This window comes from Cydia pomonella, chromosome 9 (assembly GCF_033807575.1).
Source record: "Cydia pomonella isolate Wapato2018A chromosome 9, ilCydPomo1, whole genome shotgun sequence".
Classification (NCBI taxonomy): domain Eukaryota; kingdom Metazoa; phylum Arthropoda; class Insecta; order Lepidoptera; family Tortricidae; genus Cydia; species Cydia pomonella.
In genome coordinates, this window is record NC_084711.1 from 5,518,864 (window position 1) to 5,535,533 (window position 16,670).

Here is a 16,670-nt window from a genome sequence, read left to right on the forward strand (position 1 = left end):
ACAGCACATTTTTCATATTCCTCCATTTGGTACCCGAGAGCGTTCCACTATATTTCCCTTCATATTCCGGATCCCGGGAAGATTTACCCACGGGCGGATTTGACTTGCCGATAGTTTTGTCTATTTTCGGTGCATAAAGCATCACTTTGGGTAGCGTTTTAATAAGGGTTCGTGCTTATAGAATAGTATGTTATAAACTTATTAAAAAGCGACTTAACCGAAATATTGACATTAATTTGACGACCTGTCTGGGTTAGTAGTGACCCTGCCTATGATGCCGATGGTCTTGGGTTCAAATCCCGGTACAGGTATGTATTTGTGTGATGAGAAGAGGTATTTGTTCCTGAGTCATGGGTGTTTCCTAATCTATGTATTTAAGTACTTGTGTATTATATATATCGTTGTCTGAGTAGATACCCACAATACAAGCCTTCTTGAGCTTACTGTGGGGCTTAGTCAATTTGTGTAAGAATGTCCTATTATATTTATTTATAACATTCAGCGTGAAATAAAAGGTTTAATACCTGTAAAAAAAATATTTGAACACAACTAGGGTTATAGCAGTTCTCTGCGAAACCATGAGATTTTTTACATGCGAAAGAATATATTGAAATTAATTCTTTAGCAAAACCCTTAATCCTTTTCCAATATACAAATCGTTGCTCTAAGCTATGAATAGGTGGTCGCTTGACAAATGACGCGCCACGTTTATTCATTAGTGTCTAAGGTCGCCTGTGTTGCAATCAATAACAGCTAAAAAGCAATTTGCTGGATATTCATGACTTTTCTGTAGACGAACACGACGTAGACCACGGCCCTCAAGGGACATTTGAGACAAACGACAAGGGTTTAATGATATTTTTACATGCACAAATTAATGCCTGAAATTGCCTTCTTAATTCTTTAAACAAAAACGTCAGTTATGATAGATACTGGCATATAACAGCCCGATTCGAACTTTAAGATACGTCAAATGTTAAGTCTAGATACGATATGGATCGGATATATCTTATCGTATCTATACCTAATAAATATGTGACGTATATCTTCAAGTTCGAAGAGGGCTGTTAATTCTACATGTAGCTTATTCTTATATGTTTTCAAGTCTGAGATAGCGCTTACTTCTAATATAGGGATAATTCGATCAGAGCGGTTTTCCAAACGTTTATCGGGAGAGGGAACTATAAAAAGTATTTTGTACAAAGCTTACACTTTGCAGAGGAAAATTTCATTTGTGTTTTATTTTGCTTATTTAATTGGTCTGGTAGATACATTAGTTTTGGAAAATCAAATTCTGGTAAAGGCATGATGAACACGAATATATCATTCTTAAGACTTGTATTTCATCGATATATTTAAAAACATGCAAGTGTACTGTGTGACGATGTACAGTAAGCTGCAGAGATAAGTAGCCCCCTTCCATAGAAACTAGTTTGCAGGAGGGTCAGTTATCTCTGCAGCTAGTAAGCTGTATGTACAGGACAGTAGTACATCGTCGTATAGTACGATAGAAAAGTTTCAAACTTCAGACCGCTTAGCATGACTTGCGTTATTGCACGCTACTCCATACTTGAAGTAGCACTTTTTTTGTTTTTTTTTTTTTTTTTAATTTATTTGAATCAAAAGAAGATTACAAAAAGCCTTAAACTACTAATCTGCCAAAGTGCAGTACAGTTTGTTGGCAGAAAAAAAAAAAAACTTGACATAATGGAGTCGTGCGCGACAACGCAAGTCACCAGCGGTCAGATTGCGACTAAGTCAATGGCTTTGAACATGTATATCTTACTTGAACCAAATCCCCATGCACGCCTCCAGGCGCTGTGATGGTAAGCAGACACACGTATGGTACCAGGTCCTCACGCGGCCGATGGAGCTCCAACTCGTACGTACGGCCAATGTCCCCGTAGTAAGTCTTGTTGCAACCTGGTGACAAGGAAAAACGTCTGTGAGTTTGTGTACATTTTGTCCTTTACTAATACTAAAATAAATTTAGTAATCAGACAATTACCATGTCCTGGCTTAATATTTCAAAGGTATACCTAGTAGAAAACCGTATCCTGATGATAATTTAGTTTAGAGTTCAGTTTTCAAATAACCGACAATTTCTGTAGAAAATGGTATTATTGTAAAACTTTAACCATTTTGACATTATTTTCACAAAATGTCCAAACATTGTTCGACCGCCAATCAGCCAAGTGTACTCGCATACGAAACACGTGTATTTAATTATATTTTTTAATACTACGTCGGTGGCAAACAAGCATACGGCCCACCTGGTGGTAAGCAGTCATCGTATCCTATGGACGCCTGCAACTACAAAGGTGTTACATGCGCGTGGCTGACCTTTCGTGTAAAATCAAACAGGCCAATTCTAACTTGCACTAACTTCAAACCGATATTTGAATGACATTGGAAAACTATTAGTTAGCCGCGTTCATTTCGCTCGGACTTGTCAGCGCAATTATTTTTGCGAGCGAGACGCTCGCGTGAATGACAGCTAATATCATTCAAATAACGATTTGATGTCGCACTTTCCAATTGGCCTGTAAGTTGGAACATTATAAAATCTAGCCAGATTAGACTTGTTCGTAGTACATTTACCCATACCGTTTACATTTTATGACTTTCACATGTACATACATATAAACAATTCACACCTAGACAAAAAAACGTACTATTATTTATTTTTTCCATATCAAATTATTTTCCATGTACTTACTAGTACAAACAATATTTCGAACCAATTAATCACTCGCTCCATGACATCTTTATCTTTACCCGAACCGTTTAGGGTAATTTACATCATTTTGTCGTTTGAACCAAAGCTGAAATCGACGTCGGATTGAAATACGAGAAATCTGGAGTAATTTTATGGCAATAAGCCTGACGATATCCTAACTACGACTTTTTTTTAATCACATAGAAAATAAATTTAAAACCAGATCTTGTCGAAACAGCAGTTTTATTTATTTATAGCAAGAGCAGCAATAGCAAAATTATTTGCTTAATCATTCTTTATATTAATGGAATGTTTTATGTTCCCAAGAAGTAGTTTTATATTGTACAAAAGCTGCACAACAAACTTGTTCCATGCACGAACACAATCCAATGAAAATATTTGCGACGCCGCCTTCCAAAACAAACGACCTGCATCTCCAGACAAAGCAAAGTTCTCTTTAGGAGCGGAACTGTTACTGGCACTACAGGAGACATAATTTAATCAGTACGATAATAGTACATTGTAGAAGGCGGTGGAAAACCGCTTAAAGATGGACGAGTGAGTTTGAGGGCCGATACGTTAGTGGAGGCCCTCAAATAATACGAGTCCATCTTTAGCGTTTCCGGCCGAGGCATTCCATAGTGCTTTTCAAGACTACTGCCAGGAAATAAGAAAATATTTGCATAACTAAAAGTACTTTAATAGAAATTAATATATATATTGGCGTGAGGACAATTGTTGAAAACAAGCGTTGTATTTTGCCAGGGACATTTATATTTTCTTCTCTAGAAGAACTCATTTTTATATATGAATTTTTATAATGATGATGAGCATATGCTTCATAATCATATGTTTGCAGAAAATTAGATGATATACTTCCACCCTTCCAGTTTAAGTAAAGAATTGAACAGACACTCAAATAAATCTTACTCCATTAATTTAATTTAATTTTCATGAAAATGGATATAAACGTAATTGTTTAAACATTTGGGGGATGAGGACTGGAAAGAAAAAATAACTATTGGAGTTAAAAATAAATACGAAATAAGTTTGTCTGTAATAAAGTATTTAACTATATTCGTTGCCGTTGCAATTAACTACATGAAGCGCCTCGCCTGTGTTTAGGGCAAACTTATAGAATTGTAATCGTGTTGCGATACTTGCAACAATTGATTACTTTTGTACTGATACTGAAAGCTGTGCTATGCCTATACTTTGCTTACACGTACATCAAAGTATACAGCAGAAAGTTGTGCTTGCCTCTTCTTCGCCGCTCTAGAGTGCTTTCAGGCTGATTGGTCGAACAATAAATAAGTGTCTGTTGTCTGCATGGGGCGCATTTTTCTTCACACTTTCACGTAGGTTACACGTGTGAAGTTAATATTTGAGTAGCGTTATATATTATATGTGTTCTGAGAATATTTTTGCTTGATGGATTAATATTTCTGATATATTCAGGTGCTGGAAACAATTTTTTGCTACTTAAGACTTTTAAGCAGTTATTTTGTTCATATAGCGAATTAGGTATTCAATTAAATATACTAGGTAGTCTTTAAAATGCATCATTAGCTTTATAGTTCCCTTTTTTACGTTAATCAGTTATATAAACCAATTAATTCTATTCGAATTGTTAAACTTATACCTAATTTACTAAAATTATGTCATTACAATTAATTACTCGTAGTTGAATTTAATAAATTTTTGATAGATATGTCTACGTTTTGGAGTTTCACAAACCATTTTCGATATAAATGTGGAGTACAAAGTTATTTCAATTGTCTCGCCATATATTTGCTTCATATCCTGTCGGTGCCAAATATTTTGCTTTGTTCGTTTCGTCTGGTAATATTTTTTCGCTCTTGTCGAGTAAATATTTCGATTTATTTCTACAGATTAAAATATGCCTGTTTAGTGTAGTGCAATACAGACCTTAAATTATTTGATGGACGTATTCAGTTAATTGTGTATCTACTATCTGAGACCTATATAACAGGCTATAATGGGAAGTTCAAAAACTAACAGTGCATGGTGTGATCATTTAAGTATAGTTATTTCAACTACCTATAATAATCTTCATGTTTTCATAATTTATATCAATGATTAAAAGCGAATTATAATACTACTGTATAAGAAGTTTATTTTTTGAAACTACACAATCACAGTAAAAGCTTATAACATTTACTACACGAACCCAAGTTTCGAGTAAACAAAACTATCTATTTCAATCGTACGTTTGAACAACGTCCTATACAGTAATAAAACTCCTGATAGCGGCACGTTTGCATTGGGCAATCGTGTCGGACTTGTCGGTAAACACTTCGCATGCAGTCCAATAGCACTGTAATAGATAGCCGAAACGCAAACAGTGGCCCTCACATGGAATACACACATTGCTCTTTCAAGCGTATTATTAGTTGGCTAACTTTGGTGGAAGCGGGTTAATTTTCAGCATGAAAACTCGCTAAATATAAGCAGCTTTGTTGGAACAGTTTTAGTTGCAGCGTCGAGCAATATTTCTAGGTTTAATTTGAGGTTGCTTGTGGTTTACTGCTAAATTGTTATGCTTTTTCATGGAGTTAAGGTTTAAGGATAATAATTATGACTTCCTGACCTGAGAGTTGATTAATATTTAAGGAAACATATATAGACGTTTCATTAAGTATTTAGTATACAGCGTGTATTTTTGATACGACAAAGGGTAGTTAGTTTAGGCTGTTATTTTTTCATATAAAATAATTCAGCAAGCAATGTATCACTACTTTTTTTTTAAATTCAAAACGTCTCATTAATGACGCGACGTCACAACTGTCACAAGTGATCATGATGTACGAAATACATTGCCGCTCGAAAAAACATAATTATGCTTTGGTAGACTAAACTAAAAAAAATCTTTCAGGGTTGTTTTATAGCACTAGAACCTACGTCTAGTTTAAGTTTGAGGTGATATCAAAAATACAGACTGTATAAACGCGTCTTACAAAGCAACTCAGTTGAGGTTAAATAGTAGTAAAAAGGTTAGCAGCGTATTTAAATTTGATTTGCGTTCATTGTACTGAAATAGCATCAAAAAATTAAATCGACGCAATTCGAAATAATTTTCTTTGACACCTACCTTGCTTCTACAGTATATTTCTTTCGGAATTTAACAAAATGTAATCAAACCAAATCAAATCAATAAGATATTTTATTGTTCTAGAATATTATTAAAGTCAATTAATTTAACTCGAAGTGTCAAAACTTACAGAAGTTGTACTATATACTTACTTGCTCAACGTAACAATGAAGTTATTTTACCAATAGGAATATCACGGGCTGACTTGGTCAATAGTAATTAATATATTTTCTATTACTTCGCCTTAGTAAAGAACCTAAAACAAGACGGAATTATTTAGCTATGAGGATAAATTAAAACATAATATGAATAAATGAAATAGGTTAAAGCCAGAACGATGATGGAACAGATCCATGCAGTTTTCTATTTGATTGGTTTTCTGATAAATGTTTCAAATATCCGAAAATGTAAAAACAGAAAGTTTATATTTATTTAACTACCAAAAATACAGACTATACGCTTGCACCTACTGACACCCATTTTTCTCGCAACGCTCACGTTTAAATCCTATTTCAATCGTGTGGTTAATGTCAACTCAAAGGCAAAGCTCCATATCAGCAAGCACGACTTTGCTCTCCCGAGCTCCAAAATGCATCAACTGGAGGGCTCTTCCCTGCCAAGTGGCTGCGTCGTGTCCCATATACTCTTGCGCTGTGAGATCTTACTAACCTGGTGTTTGCAAGTGCATCACAGCGCAGGACCTATTTGCAAATATTACATGACACAGTATTCCAGTTATATTCGTAGAAAAACAGAAAACAAGTAAAAACATTTGAAAAACTGTAAATCGTTGTCTCAATTGATACGCATTGTAAAAAATCGACTAAGTGTTTACTAGTTATTTCTACGTCTTAATTAAGTAGTTTGCTCCAAATTGATAACACGCGATTCGCCAAAACCGTGCAATAAAAAAATTATTTTGTACACAGAATTTAATAAAGTTAATTCATCGGCATGTATTTAATTTTCGACACGATTAAAGTAATAAATAATAGATGTTCAAGATGGCTTTATGTTAAAGGGCTTTCAGTCTTCAGAAAGCAATTTTAATTATGATCTAGACAAAAATTTTGAATTTCAAGATGGCGGCCGGTTTTTATTTATTTGATTACGGATTATTAATAATTTGATTTAAATAAGAACTAATTTACTAAAGTTATAGCGGAACGATCTATCTCAAGTAAAATAAATAAACCTTCGAAATACTATTTATTTATCGTATGGCTTCTTTACATGTCACTGGATATAAAATGGTAGAGAATATAAATTATAGTAAGTAACAACTTAAAATTTAAAATTTCGCCCTACTCAGGTAAGCCACCGCTTCTTCAGCCAGGATATTGAAGTCGTTCACTTGGCCCATGTATTTTGTGAGGGGACATTCCATTATTATGTGATGTGATTCGAAATACTGAGATGTGCCCATAGCCAGCCGTGTGTTCTAAGTTAAATATAATAACGTCGCTTGGCGTTGCTCGCTCGTTCAATACAAAAGTTCTGCAGTGCTGTAACCACAACTTTTACTACGAGTATATAGGTAGAAGGGTTTGCTAAAGACGTACGGACGCGGTGTTTAAACTTATTAAGCATACAATTGCATACGCATAATCATTACTATTATCTGTTTATTAGTATTTATCTATTTTGCTAATAGCTATTGTTATAACAAGTAACTGTTACACACGCGTACTACGAAGAGAACCGAACATTGAAACGATGCCAGCTTATGGTTGGCCCTGAGAATAACTTTTTATTATCCTAACAAAAATCTATGAATATTATAAGGATCTTGGGAATCTGTTGAGGACTATCCCTCCCAAATGTTACGATTCTTTGTCAACACCATAAAAAGTTATCTTCGAAAAATAGAAAATTCTCATTCCGTACTACATGGCGTCGTTTCGCAGTTAACTGGCAGCGTAGACAAGATGCCAATCGTTAACGCTCTGTAGCGGACGTAATGCAAGTGTCTCTGTCGCACTAACTTGGAAAAGTGATACAGAGATATAACTACGATACGCTACGGAGCGTGAACGATTTGCATCTTGTCTTTAGGACGAGCAAAATCGAAGCAGAGTTTAAATTCAGCGCCCAAATAAAAGTATCCCCCATAATGATGTATACAATTAGTAATTACCTATCTATATGTAAGTATATATTAACTCTTTATTGTACACAAAACATAAAAACCCATATTTTAATATGGTATTTACAGAGTACAACATTTTAAAAGATATATATTTTATTGTAACCTCACTGCCGCTCTCGCTCTCATTCTACGATTTGCTCGAAGTTTCCCAATGCATCTTGTCCCAAGTATTAGTATCATAGCAATCAAAGAGAGAGCTCTTAGTGGGGCATCCGAAAGTTATGTGTGTCGCCGCTTTGTTCCAAGGAGTTTGAATCGGGCCAGTGGAATTGAGATACTGGGTCTTTGAATAGTGACCTTAAAGATAGAACGAAAACCTTTTGTTTTAAATAGTTATATTTGAAAGAAATATAACTATTTAAAACTTTTAAAATAATTTGATTTAAGTAAATTTTATTTTATTCGTTGTAGGCAATGGCCCTATTTTTTTACTGCCCTTAGGGCCTAGTCAAGTTAACAATAGTTTGCGCTATGACAACTATACACGATCTCACGGTCGCTATCGTTATCGCTACGGCAACAAAACGCTTTGTGTCTGTCTATCCCTCTTCCGTTTTAGTGCGACAGTAACAGTTGCGTTTCGATCGCTGCGGACCGTAAGCGACTTACTACGGGGCCTGTATTTTTATCGCACTAATAGAAGAGTGATATAGACACAGAAAGCGTTTCGTAGTCGTAGCGCAAACGATTGTCATCTTGGCTAGACACCCTGGTGATTCAAGGCACAAAAGGTCTATAGATTTAAAATTATAAGGAAGTTGATCTCAAGCTCAAGAACTCCATTTTTTGGAGGAAGCTACGTATTTATTGCCTTTGTTTCATTTAAAACCATCGTGTTTCATTTCCGGTAGCCGAAAATCCATTATTTTTTATTTGCTGCTTACTACAAATAAAATAAGCCTTCTTTGCAACTGCCAAAATAAAAAGAGTTTCAACCTTCTAATCTAGTAATATCCGCTTTCATTTCCAAGTTCCCTATTAAAACGGCTTTTCAAAGCGTGCCGATAAACCAATTGCATTTTATTGCCACAATATTGAAATTATATGGTTGAATTGACGTACTCAGTGGGGTATTATTCTGTGTGGTGAAATAACAACGCACATAACGGAACTTGCTAGTCTTACTATGGAGGTACTCGCAAGAGAATTATGAAAAGTACCAACGTAACGTGCATGGCTGAACTTGTTTGCGTGACCTGAAAACTGATATCGTATCTAGGGTTGATAAAGAACTTATAATAAGGTTTTACTTAAGTGTTGACTGGTTATTGAAAATATAAATGATAACTGGAATTGAAATGTAAGATACCAATTATGATTTACTTAGTTAGTTAGTGCTTCTGGGCATTTTCCGCAAATCGACAACCATTGTGCCTATTTTGCGTGAAACGAGGTAGCGCTACTCTAACCACCCCAGCTCCTCCACGAAGCCTAGCAAAGTTTTCAGGTTGCTAATTGCCTCTCCTAGTGTGCACGGATTCCCTAGGTATTTGTTCCTGTATACTTCTACCTGTTTGCAGTCTAGGAGAATATGTTTTGTTGTTTCTTCTTCTTCCATGCACGCTCTGCACATGGGGCTGTCTGTTTTACCCATATTGTGTAGGTGTTTGTTAAGTGTGTTATGTCCTGTAATTAATCCTACTATTTTACGTAGTTGATGTCTAGGTGTTTTCAGTAGTATTTTGGTGAGTTTGTGGTTCAGTTCCGGTAGAAAATCCTTGGTCTGCCTGCATGTGTCCATTTCCTTCCAGTATTTATTGAGCAGTTGTCTGTGATGTAGGTCTAGCTGGTTGTGTATATAGGATATTGGTAGGGGTATGATGGGCTCGGGTCCATATGCCGGCGTTTCTGAGCCTTTCCTGGCCAGTTCGTCCGCTGCATCGTTTCCTCTTGATCCACTATGCCCCTTTATCCATTGAATTGTCACTTTGTTGCCTTCTTTGCTCACTTCCGTGAGGCTTCGATGACATTCGAGTATGAGTTCTGAATTAAGTTTGTCGCTGCATAGCGCTTGTAGTACTGATTTACTGTCTGACAGTATTAGTATATTTTCGTGTTTCACCTGTCGTCTTGTTATAGCATTGCAAGCTTCTATTATTCCCACACATTCAGCTTGGAATACCGTGTTATGTTCTCCCAGGGGTTTTGAGATGTGTATGTTCAGGTCCTCCGAGAAGACACCACATCCTGTCCCTTCAAATGTTTTTGAGCCGTCTGTGAATATTCTTAGGTTTGTTTGGTCTAGTCCTTCTTTAGGATCTTGATTATGATTTACTTAATATGTATAAGTACCTAGATGTAAACGGTCGTCCCTAAAAGATATCGTTTACTACCTACGTTTGAACAATTCCATTCGATTTTCTTATAGCTTTAATAGGGATCCTTCATTTTCTTTGATCTTATTGCAGTTGCATCTAATTTTTAGTAATGTTCAATAGTTCAGACTTTTATCAATAAAGTTACTGTTTATATATAACGAAATAAACATATAAGTACATCACTTGACTCATGACATGTGGCTATGCGTGGCACTGTAACAAAAACACACTAATCGTGTGCAATTTTATTGTTGGAACTACATATTAAAATATTATTTTGACTGGTTAATAAGTATGGTTGCAAACACTGGTACGTGGTCACACGCTTGCAAAGCTCTTTTTATTTAAGAAAACCCCGTGTTTATGGTTGAAAGGAAGACACTGAGGTTCGGAAGTACCAGGGCGACATGAATGTAAAGGAGTCACAAATCATTAAGTTAGGACGTGACACACTCCCTTCCTTGCCAGCCTATCGTTAATTATGGGCAGGCACAAAGACCGTCGAATAATTTTTATTTAATGGATTTTGTAAAATGGAGATGGGCGTGTGATACGTTCATTCTTAATTAAGTTTTCGTACCAAATCAATGTGGAGCGAAACATTTTCATTTTAGCAGCGATGCATAATAATAAATAGCTGCAAATCGTTCAGAATACGCCCTACATTATATTTAACGAAAATATGTATCACGATTTTATATTTCTAAATGATACGGAACCCTCAAATTGATAAATATGCGTATTTCGTAAGCCTTGAAAAATTCTTCGGCATAATACGGGTTTACGCGACCACGTAAAGTAAAACACTTGATACGCATTTTACGTTCTCGACGGCTATTCATCTTATCTCGGACGGTTTACTACCGAACCCCGGTAATGGTGTTTGCGAACGAACGCTGTTATCCACCAGTTCGGGATTTTTATTTATTTTTTACAAAGTAAATTCCACTTTTCGTCCCTTCTGTTTATTTGCGTGAAAACCTTGATCGTTTTAATTACATTATTGTTCCTAACTTACCTTTCCCTTTTTACTTGAAATATATTTAGCCGGTATTTTTCGACTGAGCAGATTTCCTTTTTAATTCTCGCAGAAGAAAGGAAAAAGTAAGTAAATAACAATAATACGAGTAGATACAATAACACCTACGGTAGCAAGGTACACATACTCGGAATGTTGTTGATTGTTCGGGTAAAGCCAGGCTAAAATGTTTTCTTTATTATCGCTGCTAGTACATTGTGTATGTCCTTACCTATAAGGACAGTAAACACCCGTGGCACACACAATGTTGTTCATCACACTTGTGAGGAAAAAACTAAATTTTAAGCGAAATATTTATTTAATACGGTGACATTTCAAACATTCGTCCACCATATTGTCTTTTTGGACAGGTTAGAAATCGATGGCACAGACCTATCCTGCATTCAGCCACAATTGAAAATTGTATAAAATATTTTAAATGACTATTAAATTAATCAAATTAAATATCAATAAACATTTAAAACAGTATTTTAAAAGTAAAACTCATTTATACCTAGGTACTTGAAAAAAACATTATTCTTAATTAATGAGCGTAATGAAATTAAAAAATAAACTATTACGCCCGTGGGCATAATATAGCTAATTCCATCTCAGTATGCTGGCATACAATAACACCGTTTACAGGCAAGTGTGACCAAAACAAAATTTTATGATTGTCTACCCTTTTGGTTGGCCTGGAGTGACGAATAGATAGCAAATTAGATATATATTATAGTAGTAGTTATACAATCTTCTACGCCTAACTTTCTTAACTTTCCTTTCACAATTAATGAAGTAACATGTTCCTTGGACTTATCAGGGTTAAATAAACATACGAAAACTTGTATAATTATGTATGATAAATTAGTAACTCAGTTTCGTTTGTCAGTACTTTCGTGTAGCTATAAAATATATACTGGACAAGAAAAAATATGTATCGTGTTCCAATATACTAACAAAACAATACCCAACATAAGGGTACTCAAATGTATGTCAACCCCACTTGGGCCCGCGGCTATCCAGCGACAAAAACGCTTAAATTTATCTTTTACTTATTTCGGGATGATATTGCGTAAATATTGTTTGTTTTATTTATGTTCAACAACATGCTAAATTTCAATCAATATTGATTAGGATGGCTTGTACCAATGATTGTTTATTAATTAGACTGTAAAAATATAATATAAAAATAAATAATTTAGAATTCGAATTGGAAAAATGTAATCACTAAACTTTATCCCACAAAAAAGATGAATGTGTCATAAAATTGATATAACTTTTTTATCATTACGTTGAAGCTACATACAGTTAAGTTAGTACCTAAATAGATATGAACTTGTAAGCATGGGCTTTGATGTCAGCATAATTAAAAAAATACTTGTATTTTTCTTCTTCAATATGTTGACATATCATATCTTCACTTATTAGACCAGCGGTTGAACAAAAATGGGTTTCGATAATATTAAAGTTTTTTCTTTTTTGATATGTCATTGGGAGTATGTTAAATAATACTTTGGTAAAAAGTTAGAAATTTTAAGGTTGAGCTTTCGGTTATATTTAAATATTTTAATTTTTGCTAATAACTAAGTAAATATAGAATTAAAGTTACAGAAAACTTTAGCATATCGAATAACACTTCAATTTATGTACAATTTTCAGTTTTTAGAAATCTGGAACAGCTGCTTTCTGGTAAACGTAAAAACACGAGTTATTTTGTAAATATAGAATTAGAGTTGCTGATATTGCAAAATTACGATATTATCGATCAACTTAGTATTCTAGTAAAAAGTTAGACATGTAGACAATGTGCTTGTCTAGATATTGATTTCAGGTTAAGCAGTATAGCTAATATTGAATTAAAGTTTGTAGAGTTAATAATAATCGATCATCAACAATGATCTCAGTTACTAAACAAAAATTTAGAAATATAAAATCACGGCGACACTCATTACTGATATGTATGCATTCCTTGCTTATATAAATACGTTACGTTTCAAACGCGCGGCAAGTTTGCGCGCGCCGCGCGCTGTGGCAGGAGGCAGCGAACAACGGTAGTGGGGAGCGGGGTGCCCTTGACTGCGTCTACGGTCCATCAAAAAAATTCCTAAAGCGTGTTTTAAATTAATAGCAATAGAAAATTGTTATTTTGTTGTTACTATAATAGGTATTGCCCGCGGTTTCGTTCACGTAGAATTCGTTATCGCGTTACATGAATATTATTTATTTATTTAAACTTTATTGCACAAACAAAAAAAAACACAAATGGCGGACTTAATGCCAAAAGGCATTCTCTACCAGTCAACCATTGGGTCAAATAGAGACAAAAAAAACACATTCTCATACAGATGACCACCCTTCCTTGTACCATTTTAAAAGCCAGTTGCAGCTTTTCTTTCCCGATTTTTTTCAGATGTTTGGACTTGGTATTTTCCTCGTGATAGTTATTTGTTTTAAGGGGAATGTTGTTGTTAACCGCTAATGCTAATATTGATAACCGATAGTTATATAGAGATACGTTATAAGGTATATGCACCCTCATGTTATTTATTTCTGATAAGAAATAAATGTAAGACAAAATTCACATTGATACATTTCAAGTAGGTTGCCTTGTAAGATTGCGTACGGATAGTTTTTTTGTTTGTTATTTCATCGTATGATATATCAAATGAAAGCTTATTTGAAAGTTGCCGTATTAAAAAAGTTGGTCCAGTTAATGGTCGCCTAGATTAACCGATTTTTAAATAAAATGTAGGCAACCATGGACTGGACCAACTTGTTAAAAAGGCAACCTAGTACAGTTAGTAATATAGTACCTGGGCGACCGAGCTTCGCTCGGTTATAACTATTTATTGTAATATGGTGGTGATAATCTACATAAACTTAAAAAGTAAAATGTGAACTGACAATTATTATTATTTACAATCGATTTTAACCTTACAGCACTTGTCACAGAGTAACGCCATCTATTGTCGATTTCTCTTATTACATAGGTCATATTTTTTTTTACTAAATTAAACTTGTGTAAAACAATAAAAATTAAAAAATTATATATAAACTTGAACATATAAAAAAAAAACAAAATTTAGTCACCGGGAGAAATTCAAACCCGTAACACTCGTTTAGCAGTCCGCGTCTTAACCCGCTGGACCAGACGGACAGTGGCCGGCAACACGAAATTAGTGACCATATTCTGCGTCGAAAGAAAAACGCATGAAAACTCGAAAACACGCGTTTTCCCAAACATAAGACTAATCTAGATAGATTGTATACCCCCAAAAACCCCTATATACCAAATTTCAGCGAAATCGTTAGAGCCGTTTCCGAGATCACAGAAATATAATTATATATATATATACAAGAATTGCTCGTTTAAAGGTATAAGATAAAATAACTTTTCTTTTGATATATCATGTGACGTTTTCGTTTACACACTAAAAGCACAGTGTAAAAAGTAACAGTGGGCCGACGCCTTTGATGTTTGCGTAAATGCCGACACCGCTCAAGGTCTCCGTACCTACCTAGGGTTATCACAGACTTACACAACTGCCCAAAAGAGGATGGAAATGTTTTTAGTTTTCATGTTGTATGATGTATGTGTACTAATTTTACAAATGACGTCCATTTTGGAAATAAAGATGGCGGACGTCACTTTTTTGAAAAAGTCGTCATGGGTGTTGTTTTCTGGGTTTTTAGGGGTGTGGATTTCAAAAATGGCATCTATTTTGAAAATAAATATGGCGGACGCTACTTTTTGAAATGGGTGTCGATGTGTGTAGCCGTGATATCAACCACCTTTAATTCTAAAATGGTCTTTATTTTTGAAATCTGCACCAACAAGAACCGCCAAAATTGACGTCATTTTTGTAATTGGAACCCCGAGGAACCTCGGAGATGACACCCATATCGACTTTTAAGAAAAAATAATTTCCGACATCTTGGATTTCAAAATGAACGTCATTTTCGTAATCGGATCCCCGAGGAACCTCGAAGATGACAGCCATATCGATTTTTAAGAATAATTAATGTCCGCCATCTTGGATTTCAAAATAGACGTCATTTTCGTAATCGGAATCCCGAGGAACCTCGGATATGACACCCATATCGACTTAAGAAAAAATAATTTCCGCCATCTTGGATTTCAAAATGAACGTCATTTTCGTAATCGGATCCCCGAGGAACCTCGGAGATGACACCCATATCGATTTTTAAGAAAAAATAATGTTCGCCATCTTGGATTGCAAAATGGACGTCATTTTCGTAATCGGAACCTCGAAGAACCTCGGAGATGACACCCATACCGATTTTTAAGAAAAATGAATGTCCGCCATCTTGGGTTCCATAATGGATGTCATTTTCGTAATCGGCACCCTGAGGACTTTCAAAAATAATGAAAACATCAAATACTACATGATACATATACAAACAGAAGCAAGAAACAATTTCTTGCTTTTTAAAGTCTTAAACTACTCATAATTTCTTAAAATAAGTTATAAAACAAGTCCGCCATTTTGAATTTGAAAATTGATATCATAATTATGATATATTTTTGTTTACACTGAGACAAATAATTAGCACATGTCGTATGAAATATTTTAATTGTGTGTTTTTTTTATTTATTTTTATACTACGTCGGTGGCAAACAAGCATACGGCCTGCCTGGTGGTAAGCAGTATCCGTAGCCTATGTACGCCTGCAACTCCAGAGGAGTTACATGCGCGTTGCCGACCCTAACACCCTCCCACCCCTCGTTGAGCTCTGGCAACCTTACTCACCGGCAGGAACACAACACTATGAGTAGGGTCTAGTGTTATTTGGCTGCGATTTTCTGTAAGGTGGAGGTACTTCCCTAGTTGGGTTCTGCTCTAGATCTGGAATGACACCCGCTGTGCTGTGCCCTACCACACGGAGCCAGATGACATTTACAATGCCCATACCTCTCTTATAATGCCTGTGCTAAAATTGTGATTGCGAACTACCTGCAATAACTATACAGTACCTGGGCGACCGAGCTTTGCTCGATTATAACTAACTATTTATTGTAATATGGTGGTGTATAGGTGATAATCTTAACTACATTCTTTTACTAAATTAAACTTGTCTAAAATAAAAAATAAAAAATAATATATAAAATTGAACATATAAAAAAAAACAATAGTTAGTCACCAGGCGGGATTCGAACCCGTAACACTCGTTTAGCAGTCCGCGTCTTAACCCGCTGGACCAGACGGACAGTGGCCGGCAACACGAAATTAGCGACCATATTCTGCGTCGAAAGAAAAACGCATGAAAACTCGAAAACACGCGTTTTCCCAAACATAAGACTAATCTAGATCGATTGTTTACCCCCAAAAACC

The 16,670-nt window shown here is 35.2% G+C and overlaps 1 protein-coding gene across 1 annotated transcript in view; it reads right to left on the reverse strand.

The window, feature by feature from the left end:
• Positions 1-16,670, reverse strand: part of LOC133521221 (uncharacterized) — a 165,758-nt gene that overhangs the window by 55,255 nt on the left and 93,833 nt on the right. Inside the window, exon 3 of the mRNA XM_061856068.1 lies at positions 1,787-1,923. Coding sequence (XP_061712052.1) covers positions 1,787-1,923 — 137 coding nt within the window. The remainder of the gene's footprint in view (positions 1-1,786; positions 1,924-16,670) is intronic.